Genomic DNA, 21,290 nt, shown 5'->3' with positions numbered 1-21,290 from the left:
ATTATACTTCCCTGAGTGAACAATTGAATTTAAAAAAAGGAAAGCTCCTTGAAATTGTGAAAGCACATTTTCATTTGAAACGGATACATTCTAGCAGTTGTAATGCCAGTAGTTTAGATTTCGTAACATTTTAATTTTATTTCCTTGAAATATTATTTTAGACTATGGAAGTACAGAAAGCCATGGATGAAAGGAGGTTTGATGATGCAGTGAAACTGCGAGGCAGGTAAGGAGACTGTGGATCGTTTGATTTGTGCATTGACAGACCCGACCTCGGGGAAAGGAGCGTGGTGGTGGGTTCACAGCGCGGTTCCAACACACTGGAGGAATAAAAAGCACTTCCTCACTTGACCCGCCACCGATTGTGCCCGCTGGTCCCCCGCAAAATCTAGCCCTGCGTTGCAGTGTGACAGATCACATAAATCGACACTCCATGAAGATTTTTGCAAGTTTTCTATTTGATAACCAGTTTTGCTTTAACTCTGGTAGTGCGGACCATTTCATATGCCACTTGATTCTGTGTGGTATATTGCATGAAGGTGTGGATGCAATTCAGATGGATTGATATGGTTAACCTCCTACAGTTATCACTGAGCTAAGTTTCTGCTCGGTTAAGTTATGGCACCCAATGAGAAGCTGGCTAAAATCATTCAAATTGCCAACATTTGCCTAGAGAAATGAGCCTCTTGACCTATGCCACATTGCAACTTCTTGGAGGCAGTCGCAGAGAAAAATGGGAGCTGAGACTAAATGCTCTCATCCACAGTTCCCTGGAATGAAACGCTTTTACTCCTATACCCGATGTAAAAAAAAAAGCACATTCTTAAGAAATCAATCGAGTTTGTCAATGATAGAGAACTATTTGTATAAACCTGCAGAAGACTGTTATAAAAAAAATGGGGAAAAGACCGTGCTAATCCAACAAAGAAATGCCCAAAGAAAATTATTTCACAAACTTTCAATCTAACCCGGAAGGATGAAACTAATTTCTTATTGGAATCTGTTGCTGAATCCGGTAAGTAAAATACGTTAGCTAGCTGTATTTTTGTAACTATAAATTAGTAAGTGTTTTCTAAAAGTTTTAATGTGCTTGCCAAACTTTAGTTGTAAAATCTTCACAACAGTTGTCTTTTTTTGTGCGCTAATTAAATAAAGTAGCGGCTGTCATCATTAATGTGAATATCTTGAAACATCCGACATAGCTGAAATGTGAACACTGCAACACTTTTATATCCCTGCAGCTGATCCTGCATGTGCTGCTGGGTTGTTGGACGAGGCAGCTCCAAATTTACAAGCAAGCAAGATTTAGATACAGAAATGGTGATGCATCTGAAGAAAGAAGAGCGACACTGCAGCAAGTTACAAGATCCAGGATTCATATAGGTGGTGACCATACAGCTGATGAAGGCGATATTATGTCTGTGCAAAGAGCTTCCAGATGCCTCCTTTCAATTGAAAAAATACCAACTAGAAGGTCTACCATGGAAGATCTAGGGATATATTAGCCACAATTAACACTCACCACCTCACACACAGAACTAATTTATCTGCTATGAGGCAGTGCAAATTGCCCAGTTACAACTTGTCTAGAGTCTAGTAATATGCAGATGCATTAATGTTGTGATTGAATTGTGTCATATGCAATTGGATTGTATTCAATTGACAAAGAGTACGGTAGCCTAGTGGTTATGGTAATGGACTAGCAATCCAGAGGTCGGGAATTCATAGCCCACTATTTCAACAAACGACCTGCTGGATTGTCATAAAATCCCAACTGCTTCACTAATGTCCTTCCAGGAGTGGAACCTGCCATCCCTACCTGGTCTGGTCTACATTATGTGATTGATGATTATTGCCCACAGCGCAACCAGGGATGAGCAATAAATACTGCCTTGGCAGTGTTACAAAAACAATTTGAAAAAATTGATTGCTTAATTAATTTCACCAGGTTGTGATAATCCAGCCATTTCCTTATTATTTATGACATATCTTTCAAAGGTCCTTTTGAGTCCTTCAAAGGTCCTTTTGAGTCCTTCGAAGGCCAGTTAGTGAGGTGTGGTTCCAGCAGCGATTTTCATTTGTCTGGTCTTCAGGCATTCGGGCTCACCTATATTTAAAAAAAATCTTAAAACAAGTGTCATTAAGCAAGCTACAAGCTATATTTATAAGTGGAATTAATACAAAAATGTATATACCTGTAGAGTTTGCCTGGTTATTTAATTACATTTCATTTAAAAAAAAAACAGTTGTGTCCAGTGTTGTCGTTTCTCCTCTATGTCAGTCTTTAATTCCTGATTGCATGACTTGATAACAATACCTCAAGGCTTAGAACTTCTTGAAATTTGTAGCAGACTCTTTATCCTGTAGGCTCTGGGGGTGAAATTGGGGGCAGTAACAGCAGCGAGGCGAGCTTTCCTATGCCAGGCACGGAAATCCTGCCCCGCGAGCTGCATTGGGCTGCAGTTCCTCTCGGGGGCGAGACCGGGGAGAAAAGGCACACACAGTTTCCAGCCAAGGCAGTATTTATTGCTCATCCCTGGTTGCGCTGTGGACAATAAGGGGAGGGCCAAGTTGACGACTCTGCGGGCAGGAAACGGGGCTATCGTTGGGACCATCAGGGAGTGGGATGGCGTGGCAGCAGCCCGGGACACGAGCAGAGTGCCGGGCTGCAAGATCGTGGCACGGATCCCGTGATCTACAAACAAGTCACCCACACCGCCCCATTAATTTTCACCCCCGTGAGCGGCCTACAGCCCGGTACGCTCTTCACGAAGCTTCATGGGCCACTACCGAATTTTCACTCCGAGGCAAAAACGGGTCGTTGCACAAGGTGATGACATCGGGGCACTACCGGTAGGAGCAGGCCGTTACCGATTACCGCTGCCGCTAAACTCCCATGGAATTTTGCAGGAGTCGTTGGTCGTGCCGTGCCCAGGTGAAAAGTCGTTTGAGCCCCATTAGCCCCCCTGGGGCGTTAACAGGAGAAGAAAATTACCCAAATTTCCCCCCCCTCTGTGTCTTGTGTTTCATCAATTATATTCATGGAGAAAGTGGCTTGCATTTTATCACATCAATTTTATTAAGCACAAATATTGTCACAAAAATTTTACTTTTGAGTGTTGAAAACTTTGTAGGAGTGCAATATAATTCAAATAAGTTTGTAAGATTTGGGATTAATCAATTTTGCTAAATGTTTACTGCTTAATCATGTAACATAACGTATCAATAAGGTACAAATACTCATGCTGATCGGATAGCTGACGTGTCATCGGGTTCCATGTGTTCGCTTATGACACTCTGCTTTATCTCACCCTCGTCTCTCTCGACCCCTCCGCTGCCTGTATGCTGTCAGACTGTCCAAAGTCCAATCCTGGATGTGCCATAATACTTGATCCTGGAATGAGCTTCCGACCACTTATTTGTAGCATAACTAAGATCGCCAATTTCCACCTCCGTAACAACGCTTGTCTCCGAACTTGACTTAGCCATCCGCTGCTGAAACCCTCATCCATGCCTTTGTTACCTCAGGACTTGACTATTCCAATGCACACCTGACTGGCCTCCCACATTCTATCCGATGTTAGCTTGAGTTGATCCAAAGCTCGGCTGCTCGTGTCCTAACTCGCACCAAGTACTGTTCACCCATCACCCCTGTGCTCGCTGACCCACATTGGCTCCCGGTTAAACAATGCCTCGATTTCAAAATTCTCATCCTTGTTTTCAGTTCCCTCCATGGCCTTGCCCCTCCCTAGCCCTGTAATCTCCTTTAGCCCCACAATCTCCTGAGATATCTGTGCTGCTCTAATTCTGCCCTCTTGAGCATCCCTGACTCTAATCGCTCAACCATTGGTGTCCGTGCCTTCTGTTGCCTAGGCCCTAAGCTCTGGAATTCCCTGCCTAAGCTTCTCCACTTCTCTAACTCTCCTCCTTTAAGATGTTCCTTAAAACGTACCTCTTTGTCCAAGCTTTTGGTCACCTATCCTAATTTCTCCTTATGTGGCTCTGTCAAATGTTTTGTCTTATGTAATGTGCCGTGGGATGTTTCACTACATTAAAGGTGCTATATAAATACAAGTATTTATAATTTCTTCCAATTAAACATTGGGAAGATCTAAGCCATTGTTTTTGGCCCCCACCATACTCCATTCCTTCGCTACCAATTCCATCCCCCTCCCCATTCACTATCTCAGACTGAATCAGATGTTCGCAATCTTGGCATCCTATTTGATCCTGAGATTAGTTTCCGACCCCATAACCTCTTCATCCGACCCCATATCCTCTCCATCATGAAGACCTCTGGAACATCCAGAATCGACTATTCCATTGCTCTTCTGGACAGTCTTTCATCTCCATTAACTTGAGCTCATCCAAAACTCTGCTGTCTGTATCCTAATCTGCATCAAATCTCGCTCAACTAACACCCCTTTGCTTGCGGACCTACATTGGCTCCTGGTCCACCAATGCCTTGATTTTTATAATTCTCATCCTCTTCAAGGCCTCGACCCTATCTCTGTAACCTCCCCCAGCCCCACATCCCTGCAAGAACTCTGCATTCTTCAATACCTGGCTTCTTGTGCATCTCTCACACTCTCTGCCCTACCATTGGTGGTCATGCCTTCAGCCGTCCAGGCCCCAAGCTCTGGAATTCCTTCTCCAGACCTTTGCATCTCGCCTCCTTTCAGACCCTCCTTTAAAATCTACCTCCTTGATCAGTGTTTTAGCCAGCTGCTCTAATATCTTCTTTGGCTTGGTCTCAATTTTTGACTGATAACATTCCTGTGAAGTGTTAACATGGAATACTATACACATTCTTAAGACAGGACCATATTGAAGTCTGCTCTAAAATGAACTTTAAAAAACTAAATAATATCTGAAAATGGCACCTTAGTTAAATTTAATGGATCTGCCAGCTAATATTTGGCCAAGTTTGTGGTTTTATTGTAGTAATGTAGCTGTTTATTACTGCATTAAACCTGTATTGGAAAAGGCGACTTCTATTTTCTAATTAGCTCAAGTATTATCCATAATCAAGAAAATGGTATTTTTTTCTTCTTCAGTTAATTTGTGTTCTTTTTAATTCACAAAACAAAGCTTATAATCACCATATAGTTGATACCAATAATTTTGACTAACCATTTAAATCTAGAGCCGGAATTTTAAGTTTTTGACCTGGGCGAGGCGGGGTGCCTGGTAGAGCATGGGAAACCCGGAAGCCCTGCTTTCCCCACACGCTGTGGAGTTTTCTGCCCGGAAGTCAGCCTGATTGACAGGTTGGCTTCCAGTCGGGCAGGGAACTCTGGACAGGAAGCCGCAACCATATGAACATAAGAAAATAAGAAATAAGAGCAGGAGTCGGCCATTTGGCCACTCGCGCCTGTTCCACCATTCAATAAAATCATGGCTGATCTGATCCTGCCCTCAACTCCACTTCCCTGCCTAATCCCCATAACCCTTGACTCCCTTATCATTCAAAAATCTGTCTGTTTACCGTAAAACCACAGGTAGGTATGAGCCCCAACCCCAGGGTGGGAGGGTATGGTCCCCAACCCCAGGGGTCTGATGATCCCTGACCCCTGGAAGATGCACTCCTAGGAGCGGATTGGCTGCTCTCGCCCCCCCCCCCCCCCCCCTCCCACTGGTCTTAAAATACATGTGCTTAATGTTTTTGTTGTTTCTGTCTGCAGGAGCTTTGAGAACAATTTAAACACTTACAAGTCATTGTCACACATGAAGCCAGAAGGACACGGCCCTCCTGTAAGTATTGAGAGTCACAGTGGCACACGAGTACCACTTCTAAAAGGCATTAAGAACTTGGAGAATAGTAATTCAGAGCAGTGCACACTTACTGGGGCAGACTTTGACTTTGTGCCGTAGTGTAAAACAGGTGATTGCGATTTGGCAGACCCTTTTATATCTGTCCCAATTTTCATTTCCAGTGACTTCAGTGGAAATAACAATTGAGAGCGATGTAAAATTGGCTGCCTATTTGCTATCATCCGTTTTGCACTCTTGCACAGTCAAGATCTACCCCATTGTCTTTTCTACCTGCAGTGATCTGTGGTGGTAACCAAATTGCTATTTTTCTGGTGCATTGCTGATGGGATCTCCCAGCTGCAGTCTGTAACAATGACATGGTTAGAGGTTTAAGCTTAATAGCAATCAGGGGCAAGGCTTGAGGCTTTCGCAATTGACAGTATTTTGGTGTTTCATATTTTTAACTGCTGTTACGCTCTTACCATCTTGAGCTCTCATTATAAACATGTAGCTTTCAATTCTCTTAATCTTTCCTCCTTGTCCTCCTCCCTTTTGCAGCAAATGCAATGAACCATTGTGTAGTATACATATTTACAATAGGAGGCTTTGCTGCTGTGCCATGCTAGGAAACATTAATCTTAATAAATATTAAAGACATTTGTATTTTGAAGAATACCAATTTTTAAAAATCCCTGCGTTAAATTGAAAGCTTATTGCAAAATATTCAGGTGAAAATTCTTCCTGGGCTGCAGTAGTACTTTTGAACTGTGTTCCACAATGCTATGGTTCATAATTTTTCTTTCATTTTCATTGGTTTATATATGATTCTCTGTATCATTGTGATTGTGATAACCATGTGAGATAGCACATATCTGTTTTTCAGAACATTGTTGCCCTCAAAGGTTAAAGTACCAAAGGATGGGCATTTTCTTTTCAACTGACCATGCCAACGCTGTAGACCTTGGAATTAAAATGTGAAGTGCAAATGCTAAGGCACACGCAAATCTAATCACATTCTAGGAGAGGATACTCAATGGAAGTTAAATGAAGTGCTTTTTATTTCCTGCCCTCCCATAAGCTTAAATAGCATGTTTTTTTTTTGCAGTTAGTTATTTTGAGAGCATTGTCTTCATTGGAAATTAACTTATTTTTTAAAAAGTTGAAACAGCTGAACAGATTTGGCTTGGCTGCTGACTCTGAAACAGAAGCTGGAATTTCCTGCAATGGAGTAACAGGCAATTTATGCCAACATTTCCTGAGAATCTCATTAGCGTATGCCGAACATAAATACTGGCATAAACCAAGCAGAAATCAGAGTAAACAATCGGGGCCAGAGCAAAGTGTAGAACTTAAACCACGTTTCTTCTTTATGCTCCTCTTTATGTATGAAGACTAAAGTTTGAAGCCAGCATTTAAGTGCATTAGGTACAGCATGTTTAAGGAAGCTTTTCAATTCTTAATGTAACTTACCCAGATGTCATAAAAATGCATTCAAAGTAAAGTACAGTGTAGATCTCAATAATGAGAATAAAAAAAAATGGCTATAAATCACCAGAAATATGACTTTGGGTCCTGCTGCATATAACATTTGAGATGTAAATTTACAGTCCATTCAGAACTAGCATAAATGGGGGAAACTTGCATTCTCTGTTCTTTTACACGGGCAGACCTGTGTTAATGAGCTTCAGAGGGTTTCAGCGGATATTTCGCTGAATTGACTCAATCGATGAAACTCTGTTGTAGTGTGAAGACTGGAATATGTCTTTTAACCTGAATTTGTTTGAAATTTTGTGCTGAAAATCAGCATTCTGCCCTGCTTACCGGAAAATACAAGCAGATTCGGGGCCTAAATCTCATGGTGAGCAGCATGTCTGCCAGTATTGATGAGCAGGACTAAGGTATAGTCAGGCCATGTGCAGATTAATTGGCCCTGAATTTGCAGTCGAAGGCTTCCCATGGGGAAATGCCTCCAATCCGCAAATAAAATACCTGTGTTCCTGGAGGTATGGAGACTCGCGGTCCTAGGCCTCTCCGGGTACCCGCAGATAGAGGCCCGAGTATCTCGGGCGCAGGCGGTTTGCAACCGCCCCTGGGACCACATGGGCTGGTCCAATAAATGAAAGAAGGGGATCCCCATTCATACTTATGGGTATTCCGTATTTACAGAAAACCCATAAGCATGAATGGGAATACCCCCAAAAATACATCTACACATCAAATAAAAAACCAAAATTACACATTTAAAATTAATTAAATGACATTTAATTAAATATTAAACAAATTTACTTTTTTGAAAAATAAATGTAAATGCTTTAAAAGGCATAAAAAAAATTTTTTTACCTTATTGCACAGGTTTTTTAATATATAAATGATTGAAAAAAAGTTTATTGTTATGTTTTTGTTAAACTCTTACACTGGTAAAAGCAGGCCGTATGCCTGATTTTCCCAGGCGTAAGAATTTCCCAGGCATTCACTGGGCAGAAGTTGGACAAACAGCCCAACACTTCACCCATGGATGCCCTTTTCCTGGTAATGCATTGGATCTGTCAAACAACTTCTTGACGGATCACAAGTTCCGGGTTTTCGCATATGCGCTTAGTGCGTGAAAACCCAGAACTTGCACGGCCCTAATGGGCACATGCATGTTACAGGCCATTATTCTTAGCATTATTGAGTTGTTTGCTGAACACATGGAAATGCTTGTTAATAACCATTTTAATGAAAGCAATCCTACTATTGACTTGCATTCTTTTAAACATATAAACATTAACTGCATGCAATAGTGCAAGAGTGAACCATTAATTTGCAACACTGGTCTAAAACTTAATTGGCAGTGTACAAGTGTAAAATGATGTGTAATGGTTGGCTGAAACTGCAGAATGCTTGGCTGGTTTGGGTGCTCTAAAAGTGCTTGCAAACTTTGGAAATCACGATGTGTAGTATTCTGTGCTTTGATACCTGAAATTCCAATCTAATCCCCTTTCCATCTCCTTTTACCCACAGAGCAACTTCACTGTGGCAATCATGAACGTGGGGGCCCCAGCAGCTGGTATGAATGCGGCTGTTCGTTCTGCTGTGAGAACTGGCATCGCTGAAGGTCACAGAATGTTAGCGGTGACTGACGGTTTTGATGGCTTTATGAAGGGGCAGGTGAGTTGCCTAATTGCCTAGAATTATTTATACAACATGTTGTTTCACGGATTTGATATAGGTAATTTGTGAAAGAATGTTGGCAAGTAAAACCAGGGAAAACCCAAAGATGTTTTACAAATACATTAAGAGTAAGAGGATAATGAGAGAAAGAGTGGGGCCTATTAGGGACCATAAAGGTAATCTGTGTGTGAAGGCGGAAGACGTGGGTATGATTCTTAATGAATACCATGCATCTGTTTTCACAAAAGAGAGGGGCGATGCAGACTTTGCAATGAGGGAGGAGGAGTGTGAAATATTAGACGAGATAAACATAGTGAGAGAGGAAGTATTAAGGGGCTTAGCAGCTTTGAAAATGGATAAATCCCCAGGCCTGGATGAAATGTATCCCAGGCTGTTAAAAGAAGCAAAAGAGGAAATAGCAGAGGCTCTGACCATCATTTTCCAGTCCTCTCTGGCTACAGGACTGCTAATGTTGTACCTTTGTTTGAAAAGAGAGAAAGGGGTAGACCGAGTAATTACAGGCCAGTCAGCCTAACCTCAGTGGTGGGAAAATTATTGGAAACATTTCTAAAGGACAGGATAAATCTTCATTTGGAAAGACATGGATTAATCAAAGACAGTCAGCATGGATTTGTTAAGGGAATATCGTGCCTGACTAACTTGATTGAATGAGGAGGTAACCAGGAGAGCTGATGAGGGTATAGTGTATATGGATTTTAGCAAAGCTTTTGATAAGGTCCCACATGGCAGACTGGACATGAAAGTAAAAGCCCATGGGATCCAGGGCAAAGTGGCAAGTTGGATCCAAAATTGGCTCAGAGACAGGAAACAAAGGGTAATGGTTACTGGGTGTTTTTGTGACTGGAAGGCGGTATCCAGTGGGGTTCCGCAGGGCTCGGTGCTGCGTCCTTTGCTATTTGTGATGTATATCAATGAGTTGGACTTGAATGTTGGGTGTATGATTAAGAGGTTTGCAGATGACACTAAAATAGGCTGTGTGGTTGATAATGAAGAAAGCTGTGGACTGCAGGAAGATATCAATGTACTGGTCAGGTGGGCAGAACAGTGGCAAATGGAATTCAATCCAGATAAGTGTGAGGTAATGCATTTGGGGAGGTCTAACAAGGCAAGGAATACACATTAAATGGTACGACACTGAAAAGTGTAGAGGAACAAAGGGACCTTGGGGTGCAGCTCCACAGATCCTTGAAGATAACAGACTAGGTGGATAAGGTGGTTAAGAAAGCATATGGAAAACTTGCCTTTATTAGTCGAGGCATGGAATACAAGAGCAAGGAGGTTATGCTTGAACTGAATGGAACACTGGTTAGGCCGCAGCTGGAGTACTGTCTGCAGCTCTGGTCACCACATTACAGGAAAGATGTGACTATATTGGAAAGGATGTAGAGGAGATTTACAAAAATGTTGCCTGGGCTGGAGAATTTTGGCTATGAGGAAAGATTGGCGATACTGATTCTATTTTCTTTGGAACAGAGGAGGCTGAGGGGAGACCTGATTGAGGTGTATGAAATTATGAGGGGCCTGGATAGGAAGGACTTATTTCCCTTGGCGGGGGTCAATAACCAGGGGGCATAGATTTAAAGTAATTGGGGGGAGGTTTAGAGGCGATATGAGGGGATATCTTTTTACCCAGAGGGTGGTGTTGGTCTGGAACTCACTGCCTGAAAGGGTGGCAGAGACAGAAACCTTCACCACATTTAAAAAAAATACTTAAAGTGCCATAAACTACAGGGCTACAGACCAAAAGCTGGAAAATGGGATTAGGCTGGATAGCTCTTGGTCGGCCGGCACGGACACTGAGGGGTTGAAATGGCCTCCTACCATGCTGTAAATTTCTATGATTCTATGATTCTAATTCCATTACTTTTAAAGAAAGGAGATGAAATAAAAGACTTGACTTGCTTGCATTCCAAAGATATCCAAATGAACTGGTTTGTGGACTCTCTATTTTGGACAAGTTTGTGAGCTTGTGTGACTATACTTGGAACTATCTTGGCTACACACCAGCAGTACACCCATTAAGCTCCAGTGGCTCTATTTTCAAAATATCACTGTCAGAGGCTGCTTGTTCTATCATAATAATATCATTGTAATATCCTGTTTAGGGTATTAAAACAATTTCCGTGCATTTATACGGATGTGTAAATTCTGAGGGCATGTGTATAAGTGTCACTTTTATAGTTAAAGAAAATAAACCTAGACCTTGTTTGATCCCATGTGGGTCCTAGTACGATATATGTTAAGCTGATTGCATAACCACTTCACTTTGGTAATTCCCTCCCGACCTTCAAAAACCACATTAAATCCTATGGGCTAGATTTTCCATTATTTTTGCATGCATAACGCCCACTTAATGTCCATTTTACTGCTGAAATGAGGTGTAACGCCCAGATAGCACCCATTTAGCCACAAAATGGAAACTGACGCCCATTTTTCGAACACTTATCACCGAGCGTTACTTTCGCCATGTACGTAACGCCGGGAAAAAAATAATACCGCTCGCCCACTTTTTTTGGGCGGAATCATCAGAATGGGTGAATTCAATGCCCACAATATCGCCCAGCGTTACTTTCCGCACGTAATTAACGCAGAGATTCAGTAATACCGACCGCCCACTTTTTTCTATTGTAAAGATCACATTTGCCGAAACTAACGCCCAGCAGGTCGCCCAGCTCAACTTTCACCACCTCACACACACCTCGCCCACAATATCGCTTGCCCAAAACACCGCTCAGAAAAAGGGGAACTGTTCTGAACGAATCAGTGGTGTGGTGGCACCATTTTTCAAATCGCAGGTCGCTTCGTTGAAAAGGCTGCTTCAACTTGGATTGACTTTGGAGTTCTTTTCAGGTGAAGTGACCGTCTCAACAGATATCTTTTCAGACTGTGGACGATTGGGTTTTACTGTAGGTGTCTTTTAGTGTGGAAATTACTGCTTCTGATCAATCGCTATTATACTTTCATTGGAATGGGACCAGCCATTTCTCAGCCTGCATCGATTAATATGCAAATGCTGCAGAGTGCAAATGGCACAGCGTTTAATGCACATCATTATGCGCCCAATCTAAGATGTGCCAGACTGAGGAGGAGGGCCAGACCATACACACCCCACACTTAGAGGGAGAAGAGGTCTTATCTCAACGTGTCCGACCACACCTGCCTTCAGAGACTGCGCTTCCACAAGGTGGTGATCACTGAAATATGCTAGCTCATCAGGCCACATATGCAGCCAGCCATCACAACATCACTGTTGGCCGAGGTCAAGGTCACTGTGGCACTGTCTTTCTACGCGTCCGGTTCCTTTCGGGCCTCCACAGTAGAGATTTCCCCTTTGTCTCAACATGCCACACATGCATTAGACAGGTCATGGAGGCCCTGTACGCGTGTAAGATGGACTTTATCAGCTTCACCATGACCACGGAGGCTCAAACTGACATGGCTGGAGCATTCTACCACATTGCTAAGTTCCCCAGGGTGCAGGGAGCTATACAGTGCACTCACATCGCCATGTGGGCACCTTCTCAGGACCCAGAGCTTTTTCGTAACAGAAAAGGATTTCACACCCTGAAGGTCCAACTAGTTGTCGACCACAACCAGATCATACTGGCAGTGAATGCCAAATGTCCGGCTAGCTTCGATGAGGCTCACATCCTGCGTGAGAGCACTGTCTCTGACATGTTTAAGAGTCAGCCACAAGGACAATGCTAGATGCTTGGTGACAACCAATAAGGCCTAGCCACCTGGCTGATGACGCCCCCCCCACTCCTGCGTGACACCCACACCGAGGCTGAGAAGCGATACAACCAGAGCCACAGAGACACACGCAATGTGGTCCAGCAAACAATAACTCTGCTTAAGCAGCGCTTAGATGCCTGGAGCACTCAGGAGGGGAGCTACAATACAACCCTGAACAAGTAGCTAAATTCGTGGTCGTGTGCTCCATTCTGCACAACCTGGCTATCCGGAGGGAACAAGAATTGCCAGAAGGGGACTGATGGTCCACCTCAGGAAAGAGAGAAAGAGGAGGATGAGGGGCTGGACGCTGACCTAGGGCCAGACAATCAGGCTGGCTATGCAAACATGCCCACGACCCCCTCCAGACCGCAGACTGTGGTGGCTACATAGTTGCAAGACTCTTACATCAGGAGCTGATAAATGAGTGATTTGCCTGAAAGAAAGTTGCTGTAATTGACAACTCTGACACACTGCTGTGTGTGTGCAGCTCAGATATCAATGGTGGGCATCATCTTGGTGCCAGTTAAAGTTTAAGTTGATTCAAGATAAGTTTTATTTAACCCTTTCACATTAAGGAATCACCAGTGTGTAACGGACCAGCTATCGGAGACAATGCGCAACAAGGTTATGTTGAATAAAAAACATCTTCTACGACCATTGGTCTGAACTCATAAGTATTATGGACAAAAACACCCCACCCCCACCCCACTTTTTTGACCATTGACGTCAATCAAATGGTCAACATTTCCAGCAACACAGAATATACATGCAAAGCAGGAGGGTGGCCCCCTCCCCCCATACATTACAACAAATTGCATACACCCAGATGGAGATATAACACGGCCTTCACCTGCGGACATGCACCTCACTTTCCTTCCCCCCCCCCCCCTCCCCTTCTCCCCACCTCTACCCCTTCCCCTCCTCGCTCCATGCCGCCTGGCCGAAGAGCTCCTCAGGCAGTGCCTCATTGGGGGGGATGAAGGCAGAGGCGGTGGTTGCATGGTACGGGAGTAGGGGGTGCTGAAGTGGGAACATTCTCGGATCCAGAAGCAGAATCTTGGTTCTGCCTCTCATGTCGTTGGCACTGGTGGTGCCGCGCTCCAGGACCACTGGAAGGTCTGTGCCAGCAGTGTTCCTGGCTATCGCCTCCAGGGCCTCGGAAACGTACTCGGTCATGGTGGCCCGCTGTCGGGATCTGCCACCTAATGCATCGAGGATCTGGTCACCAATGTTTACAGTCCTTCTGGACAACTGTACCATCTCTCGCGCTCGTGGACCAGACATGCCGCATCCACGAAACTTCTGTGGGGTCGGCGCCATCCTGGGGACAAATAGGGTGCCCTGTGGTGAGGTGCTTGGGCCTGGTACCTCAAGAGTGGAGGTGGGAATGGCCGGAGGAGCACTAGATGGCCTTGGGGTGGAATGCCTTCTGGAGCGTGGTGATGCAGGTTCCTCGAAGTCTGTACTCTCATCCGTAGAGAACAGACCCAGCGGATTGACGGGCGAGAATCGGAGCTCCTCAGCATCAGATGTTGGATCGTCCGGCGAGCCTGGCCCCGGGCCCTCACCTTCTGGCCTCTGTGGTCTTGCCTGGGGCTGCGCTGCTAGCTGAGCTGCAAAACACAAATGAGGTTATTAGAGGAGAAGGGGGTGCTAGGGTCACAAGGTGATTACAGCGCTACACACGGCAAAAGCACTACCACTATCAAAATCATCACAGACATCACATTTCAGGGCCATCAACACATTCTGCATTGCAATGATTTTCATTTGGCCAGCATTATTTCTAGGACAATTTTAGAAATCATCTATCATATATTATTGTTCGGATATGAGTCGGTGTGTCATCAATTGACTTTACATCATGCAATGGTGTAAACTTTACTTGCGTAGCATCACTTCAGAGTCTGCAGCTGCTTCCATGGCCATTCAGGTGTGCTTCCCCACGAGTGCAAGCACCCGCTCCTCCATTTCAGTAATGTCGCTGGTGACTGGAGGCCCCCCACCCGTTTGCCTCTGCACGGACCTCATCGTCGATAGCTTCTTCTGTAAAAAGTAACAGGATGACATGGCGTGAGATCATTGCATGATATCATTGCTAGATACTGTCACAGAGATTGATGCAACACATAACCGACAGATGTAATCATGATTATTATGATAATTATCATTCTTTAACTAAAGACGTACACTGTGACCACAAGATTTGAGTACAACATTCCCGTTAAAGACCTCACATCTGATGATAGTCAGTCTTGATTCTTACAAATCAAATTATATAAATACATAACTACATGTAAATAAATGTAACTCTTGCGGATCCCACAAGGTCGTTCCATCGTTTGCGGCATTGGTTGCTCTCGCGCTCCTCGTTGGTCGCTGACGAAACCACCTCTGCTATCTCTGCCTATATCTTCTGGTAAACCTTTGGGGTGGGCTTCCCATGCCCTCCCTGTGTCAAATCACCCCAGCGTAACTCGACCTCCTGCAGGAGGGAGGCATTTGCCTCTTCCGAGAACCTTGTCGCTCTTTTGCGCCTTCCAATGTGCTCCTCTCCCAGCTCACTGCTGTCGCCAGCGTCAGTCTCCACAGCGTGCTGTGTCACCTCCTCCTCTCCCTCCATTATAGACACCAAATTCGGGAAAATATCTGGCTGGTAGCAGCTAATTTTTTTTCCCCAATTTGCTCTAAAGCTCTAAACTCTCCCTCCTTCCTCCCAAAGCAGCCATACCTCACGCACCTTCAGTTCCTCTGCACTCCCTCTCTCCTCTTATGTGCCTGTCATGACCCTTGACCTCCTGAATCGCGGGAATCGAGCGTTGCTATGCTTTGTTAAAGACGGCGACACTTTACAGCAGAGATTTAACGCTACTGCCCATTTCATATACTCGCGGTAACGCCCAATTTCAAAAATGGAGACTAGGGGCTTTGAGAATGGGTGACAAGCCGGCGATCTGAAAACCCATTTTTACCGCCCACGCTGGAAACACCGCCACACCGGAAATACCGTCCATTTTTGGGTGATTTACACAAAGTGTAAAATCTACTCCCATATTTCTTTAAGCCTTGTTTGTGTCTGTTTCTCCTCCTTCAAACTACTTGTGATTTTACGTGAAGAGCATTGTGATATCCTATAAAATCAATTGGAGTATGCATTGTAGCAATCAAATTAAAATTAACTATTGGCCATTGACTACAAATTCAAATGCTTTATCAGTGACTATAATGCTTCTTGATGATCCCAGAGTCATATTAACACAATTTTTCGGGCTATGTGTGAAACCACCTTATTACTTAGATGAGTTGCAATTGATAAATTGTTCTTGATTTTACTGTAGCATCAGCTTGATATCCATAAAAGGTACTAAAAATGCAAATTACTGGAACAGTCTACATTATTAGTTGCATTATTGATAACGAATAGTAGTACTTGTATACCAGTCATGTCATAATGAGATGATTTAAAGGAATACTTACATAGAAACATAGAAAATAGGTGCAGGGGTAGGCCATTCGGCCCTTTGAGCCTGCACCACCATCCAATAAGTTCATGGCTGATCCTTCACCTCAGTTCCCCGTTCTCGCTTTCTCTCCATACCTCTTGATCCCTTTAGCCGTAAGGGCCATATCTAACTTCCTCTTGAATACATCCAATGAACTGGCATCAACCAGTTAGACTGAATGTTTCTGACATATAGTGACTGCATCTTGGTTTGCTTTCCTTCAGTTGGAGCACTTAAAATTGACCATTTTAGGGTGGAATATTGGTGCAGCACATTGGACTAACAAGGTGTTTTGTCTTGGAGTGGTAGAGAATGAATTTGCACACACGTGCTGATCTCAACTGTTTGTAGGAGAACAATCATCTGATGCTGCTACTGCTGTGCATCTCCTAAAGGTTACCTTCAAAGTAGCAGCATTGTTGTGCAGGAACTGGTTGCTCTGTGATGTCAGATCGTTCTTGGTGAAGAGAAAAAGAGGAGCCTAGAAGAAATTTAAGATGAATAATAGTCTTGAATTGAAAACCGTTTGATGTACATTGCCTTAGATTGGCAGAAATTGATGGCAAGTATTTACTACATACTCATTTATACTCCGTACTGAAGTCAGTGGGAATCGGGGAGAAAACTCTCCACTGGCTGGAATCATACCTAACACAAAGGAAGATGGTTGTGGTGGTTGGAGGTCAATCATCATGGCCCCAAGACAATGCTGCAGGAGTTCCTCAGGACAGTGACCTCGGCCCAATCATCTTCAGCTGCTTCATCAATGACCTTCCTTCCCTCATAAGGTCAGAAGTGAGGATGTTCGCTGATGATTGTAGTGTTCAGTTCTATTTGCGACTCCTCGGATAATGGAGCAGTCCATGCCCGTATGCAGCAAGACCTGGATAAGTGACGAGTAACAAGTGCCAGGCAATGATTATCTCCAACAAGCGAGAATCTAACCACTGCCTCATGACATTCAACGGCATTACCATCGCCAAATCCCTCACCATCAACATCCTGGGGGTCACCATTGACCAGAAACATTACTGGACCAGCCACATAAATACTGTGGCAATAAGGGCAGGTCAGAGGTTGGGTATTCTGTGGCGAGTGTCTCACCTCCTGACTCCCCAAAGCCTTTCCACCATCTACAAGGCACAAGTCAGGAGTGTGATGGAATACTCTCCACTTGCCTGAGTGAGTGCAGCTCCAATAACACTCAAGAAGCTCTACACTATCCAGGACAAAGCAGCTGCATGATTGGCACACCACCCATCACCTTAAACATTCACTCCCTCTATCACTGGTGCACCGTGGATGCAGTGTGTACCATCTACAAGATGCACTGCAGCAACTCGCCAAGGCTTCTTTGGCAGCACCTCCCAAACCCGCGAGCTCTACCACCTAGAAGGACAAGGGCAGCAGGTGCATGGGAACACCACCACCTCCACGTTCGCTCCAAGTTATGCACCATCCTGACGTGGATGTATATCGCTGTTCCTTTATCGAAACTCCCTCCCTAACAATACTATGGGAGTATCTTCACCACACAGACTGCAGCAGTTCAAGAAGGCAGATCACTACCACCACCTCAAGGGCAATTAGGGATGGGCAATAAATGCTGGCTTTTTATAAACATTTTTTTTTAAAAATGCGGTGCAGATAGGAGCAGAAATTTACAATTTCGATGTTCGGGTAATGAAGGGCAGTGGTGAGGGAGGAGTGTGGCTGGCATACTGTGGAGTCGGGGTGCACTCCTGCTCCTCCTGGCTCCACTGCAATGATAATTTTTTTTTAAACTTATCTTTTGTTAGCTGTCACCCAGCAACCAATGAAGAATTCCACTCTGCGATATCCAATTTTGGCAAGAGGTCCTAAAACAGTCTTTAGGCCATTCATTTACATATGTAAGTGGCCTAGCGGCATTTTCAGGCAGTCACTGGGGCACCAGAAAAATCACCCAACCCAATATCGGATTGGACGTCTTTCGGATGTTCTTTGGGCACGCAGACATTGGTCCCCAAAATTTACCTTTGTTGCGCCTGTTTTATGCCCATAAATGAATGCAACATGGTCCAAGTTCTACCCCCATGACTTAAATCCCACCATGGCAGGTTGTGAAATTGAGTTGAATAAATCTGATCATTTGAGGGCTGACACCCAAATGAAAACTGCCAGATTATTGTAAAATCCCAATTAGTTTACCAGTCAACACAAGCTTGAGGAACAGCACTTCATCTTTCGTTTAGGCACTTTTCAACCTTCTGAACTCAACATCGAGTTCAACAATTTCAGAACACATCTGCTGCCCATCTTTGCTTTCCTCCCTGTTCCCCCCCCCCCTCCCCACGAGTCTCTGTTTTTATTTTCTCCTTGTCTCCAATGGCAGCTAGTCTTTATTCTGCCATTCACACCCTATTTTGACTAATCTTTTTCTAACTCCTAGCATTACCATATCAATTCAGCCCATCATCCCTTTTGTGTCTCTAATCTCTCCTGCCTTCCACCTTATCACAGACCTTCCCTTGTGTTCTTTCTTCACCTCCCCCTTTTCAGTACTTCTTAAGAATGTATTCTTTTCGAACACTCGCCAGTTCTGACGAAAGTTCGTCAACCCGAAACGTTAACTCTGCTTTTCTCTCCACAGATGCTGCCTGATCTGCTGAGATTTCCAGCATTTTCTGTTTTTATTTCAGATCCCAGAATCCGCCATATCCGCCTTTGTATTAGTTTACCAGTATTGTTCAGGGAAAGGACCTGCCACCTTTACTCAGTCTGGCATATATGTGACTTTAGTCCCACATTGTTTTTGACTTTTAATGTCCTTCGAGCAACTAGGGATGGGCAATACGCACAGCAGTGCCAGTGCCAACCACATTCCAAGAGCAAAGGAAAAAGAAACGTACTACTGAGCACAAATTGATGCTAAATTGGCAGTGTCACTTAAAAAGCTGCAAACATATTGGGACAAGAATTGAGAGTTCACGTTGTTACAGTCTGGGTGTTGATTTGAGGTTGGAATTGAGGCACATTGTTGGGGTAGAACATGAGGCAGCTTGTATCAGATATTTGACCATGCTGTACCAAAATGTTCCAATCCCTATTCCTGATGGCACATATATAATGACAAATATGTTACCGTATTTGAGAATTTGAATTCAGAACCAGGTTGAACTGGTAGACTACCAAGTTTCTTAGTAGAGATATGGCAATTTGCCTATAGTAAATCTGGCAAAGCTCCATCCCTTCTTCCTGTCCTCTCAGCTGATCTGGGAGGCTGAAATAGTTTGTGCTTTCACTTGATTTGCATACTTATTGTACAGCAGCTTTTCTTTGCTTTCGCATTTGGAAAGCAGTGACACATTTGGAAAGTGACATGATCGGTACATGTGAAAGAGAAATCATGCTTGACAAATCTTCTGGAACTTTTTGAGGATGTAACTAGTAGAGTGGACAAGGGAGAACAAGTGGATGTGGTGTATTTGGACTTTCAAAAGGCCTTTGACAAGGTTCCACATAAGAGATTGGTGTGCAAAATCAATGCACATGGTATTGGGGGTAATGTACTGGCATGGATAGAGAATTGGTTGGCAGACAGGAAGCAGAAAGTCGGGATAAACGGGTCCTTTTCGGGATGGGAGGCAGTGACTAGTGGAGTGCCGCAGGGCTCCGTGCTGGGACCCCAGCTCTTTACAATATACATTAATGATTTGGATGCAGGAATTGAGTGTAATATCTCCAAGTTTGCAGATGACACTAAACTGAGTGGTGGTGTGAGCTGTGAGGAGGATGCTAAGAGGCTGCAGGGTGATTTCGACAGGTTAGGCGAGTGGGCAAATGCATGGCAGATGCAGTATAATGTGGATAAATATTATCTGAATGGTGGCAGATTAGGAAAAGGGGAGGTGCAACGAGATTTGGGTGTCATGGTTCATCAGTCATTGAAAGTTGGCATGCAGGTAAAGCAGGCGGTGAAGAAGACAAATGGCATGTTGGCCTTCATAGCTAGGGGATTTGAGTATTGGAGCAGGGAGGTCTTACTGCAGTTGTACAGGGCCTTGATGAGGCCTCACCTGGAATATTGTGTTCAGTTTTGGTCTCCTAATCTGAGGAAGGACGTTCTTGCTATTGAGGGAGAGCAGCGAAGGTTCACCAGACTGATTTCAGGGATGGCTGGACTGACATATGAGGAGAGACTGGATCAACTGGGCCTTTATACACTGCAATTTAGAAGGATGAAAGGGGATCTCATAGAAACATATAAGTTGCTGACGGGACGGGACAGGTTAGATGCGGGAAAAATGTTTCCGATGTTGGGGAAGTCCAGAAGCAGGGGACACAGTCTTAGGATAAGGGGTAGGCCATTTAGGACTGAGATGAGGAGAAACTTCTTCACTCGGAGAGTTGTTAACCTGTGGAATTCCCTGCCGCAGAGAGTTGTTGATGCCAGTTCATTGGATATATTGAAGAGGGAGTTAGATATGGCCCTTACAGCTAAAGGGATCAAGGGGTATGGAGAGAAAGCGGGAAAGGGGTACTGAGGGAATGATCAGCCATGATCATATTGAATGTTGGTGCAGGCTGGAAGGGCCGAATGGCCTACTCCTGCACCTATTTTCTATGTTTCTATTAAGCCTATCTTATACTTGCCTTTTAGATCTGATCTGCTTGACATTGCTACTTATTTTAATTGAAATGTGATAGAATTAATACTAGTGTATTCTGGGTTACTTAAAGCTTGTAAGTGGATTAGTTCACAGAAGCAGATGGCAATAGTAGCAGAAAGGTTTATGCCACTCTGTGTGGTTTTCATTCCTATTTAATGTTTGAGTTGAGGATTTGCCATGCAGCTCCAGTCTATTTAAATGTGACCCTGGATTTCAGCCTCGACTGTGACCTTGACTGCGTTGTGGGTCAGTAATCGTCTCCTGTTCAAAGTGCAGTGCCACGCTATATAAAGTGTACAGGATAAAGAATAGCCGATTATTTTAAGCCATCTACTTATCATTGAGTGCCTTTGAGCCAGAGACCTGGAGAGAGATATATACGGAGTGTTTTAAGGGTTCCGCATCTGTAATGACATTGGGGTGGTGGGGGGTGCTGATATCAATAGTTGTTGGAAATATTTCAAACCAATTA

At 44.1% G+C, this 21,290-nt stretch overlaps 1 protein-coding gene across 4 annotated transcripts in view; it reads left to right on the top strand.

Annotated features, from left to right (window-relative positions):
• LOC139264681 (ATP-dependent 6-phosphofructokinase, platelet type-like) overlaps positions 1–21,290 on the top strand; it is a 149,742-nt gene that overhangs the window by 80,768 nt on the left and 47,684 nt on the right. For all 4 annotated transcript variants that reach the window (XM_070881570.1, XM_070881572.1, XM_070881573.1 and 1 more), the window contains exons 11-13: positions 162–226; positions 5,685–5,754; positions 8,758–8,904. In XM_070881570.1, the coding sequence (XP_070737671.1) occupies positions 162–226; positions 5,685–5,754; positions 8,758–8,904 (282 nt within the window). The remainder of the gene's footprint in view (positions 1–161; positions 227–5,684; positions 5,755–8,757; positions 8,905–21,290) is intronic.

This window comes from Pristiophorus japonicus, chromosome 5 (genome assembly GCF_044704955.1).
Source record: "Pristiophorus japonicus isolate sPriJap1 chromosome 5, sPriJap1.hap1, whole genome shotgun sequence".
NCBI lineage: Eukaryota > Metazoa > Chordata > Chondrichthyes > Pristiophoridae > Pristiophorus > Pristiophorus japonicus.
The sequence above is the reverse complement of the archived record's forward strand: the minus strand, read 5'-3'. Positions and strand labels throughout refer to the sequence as shown.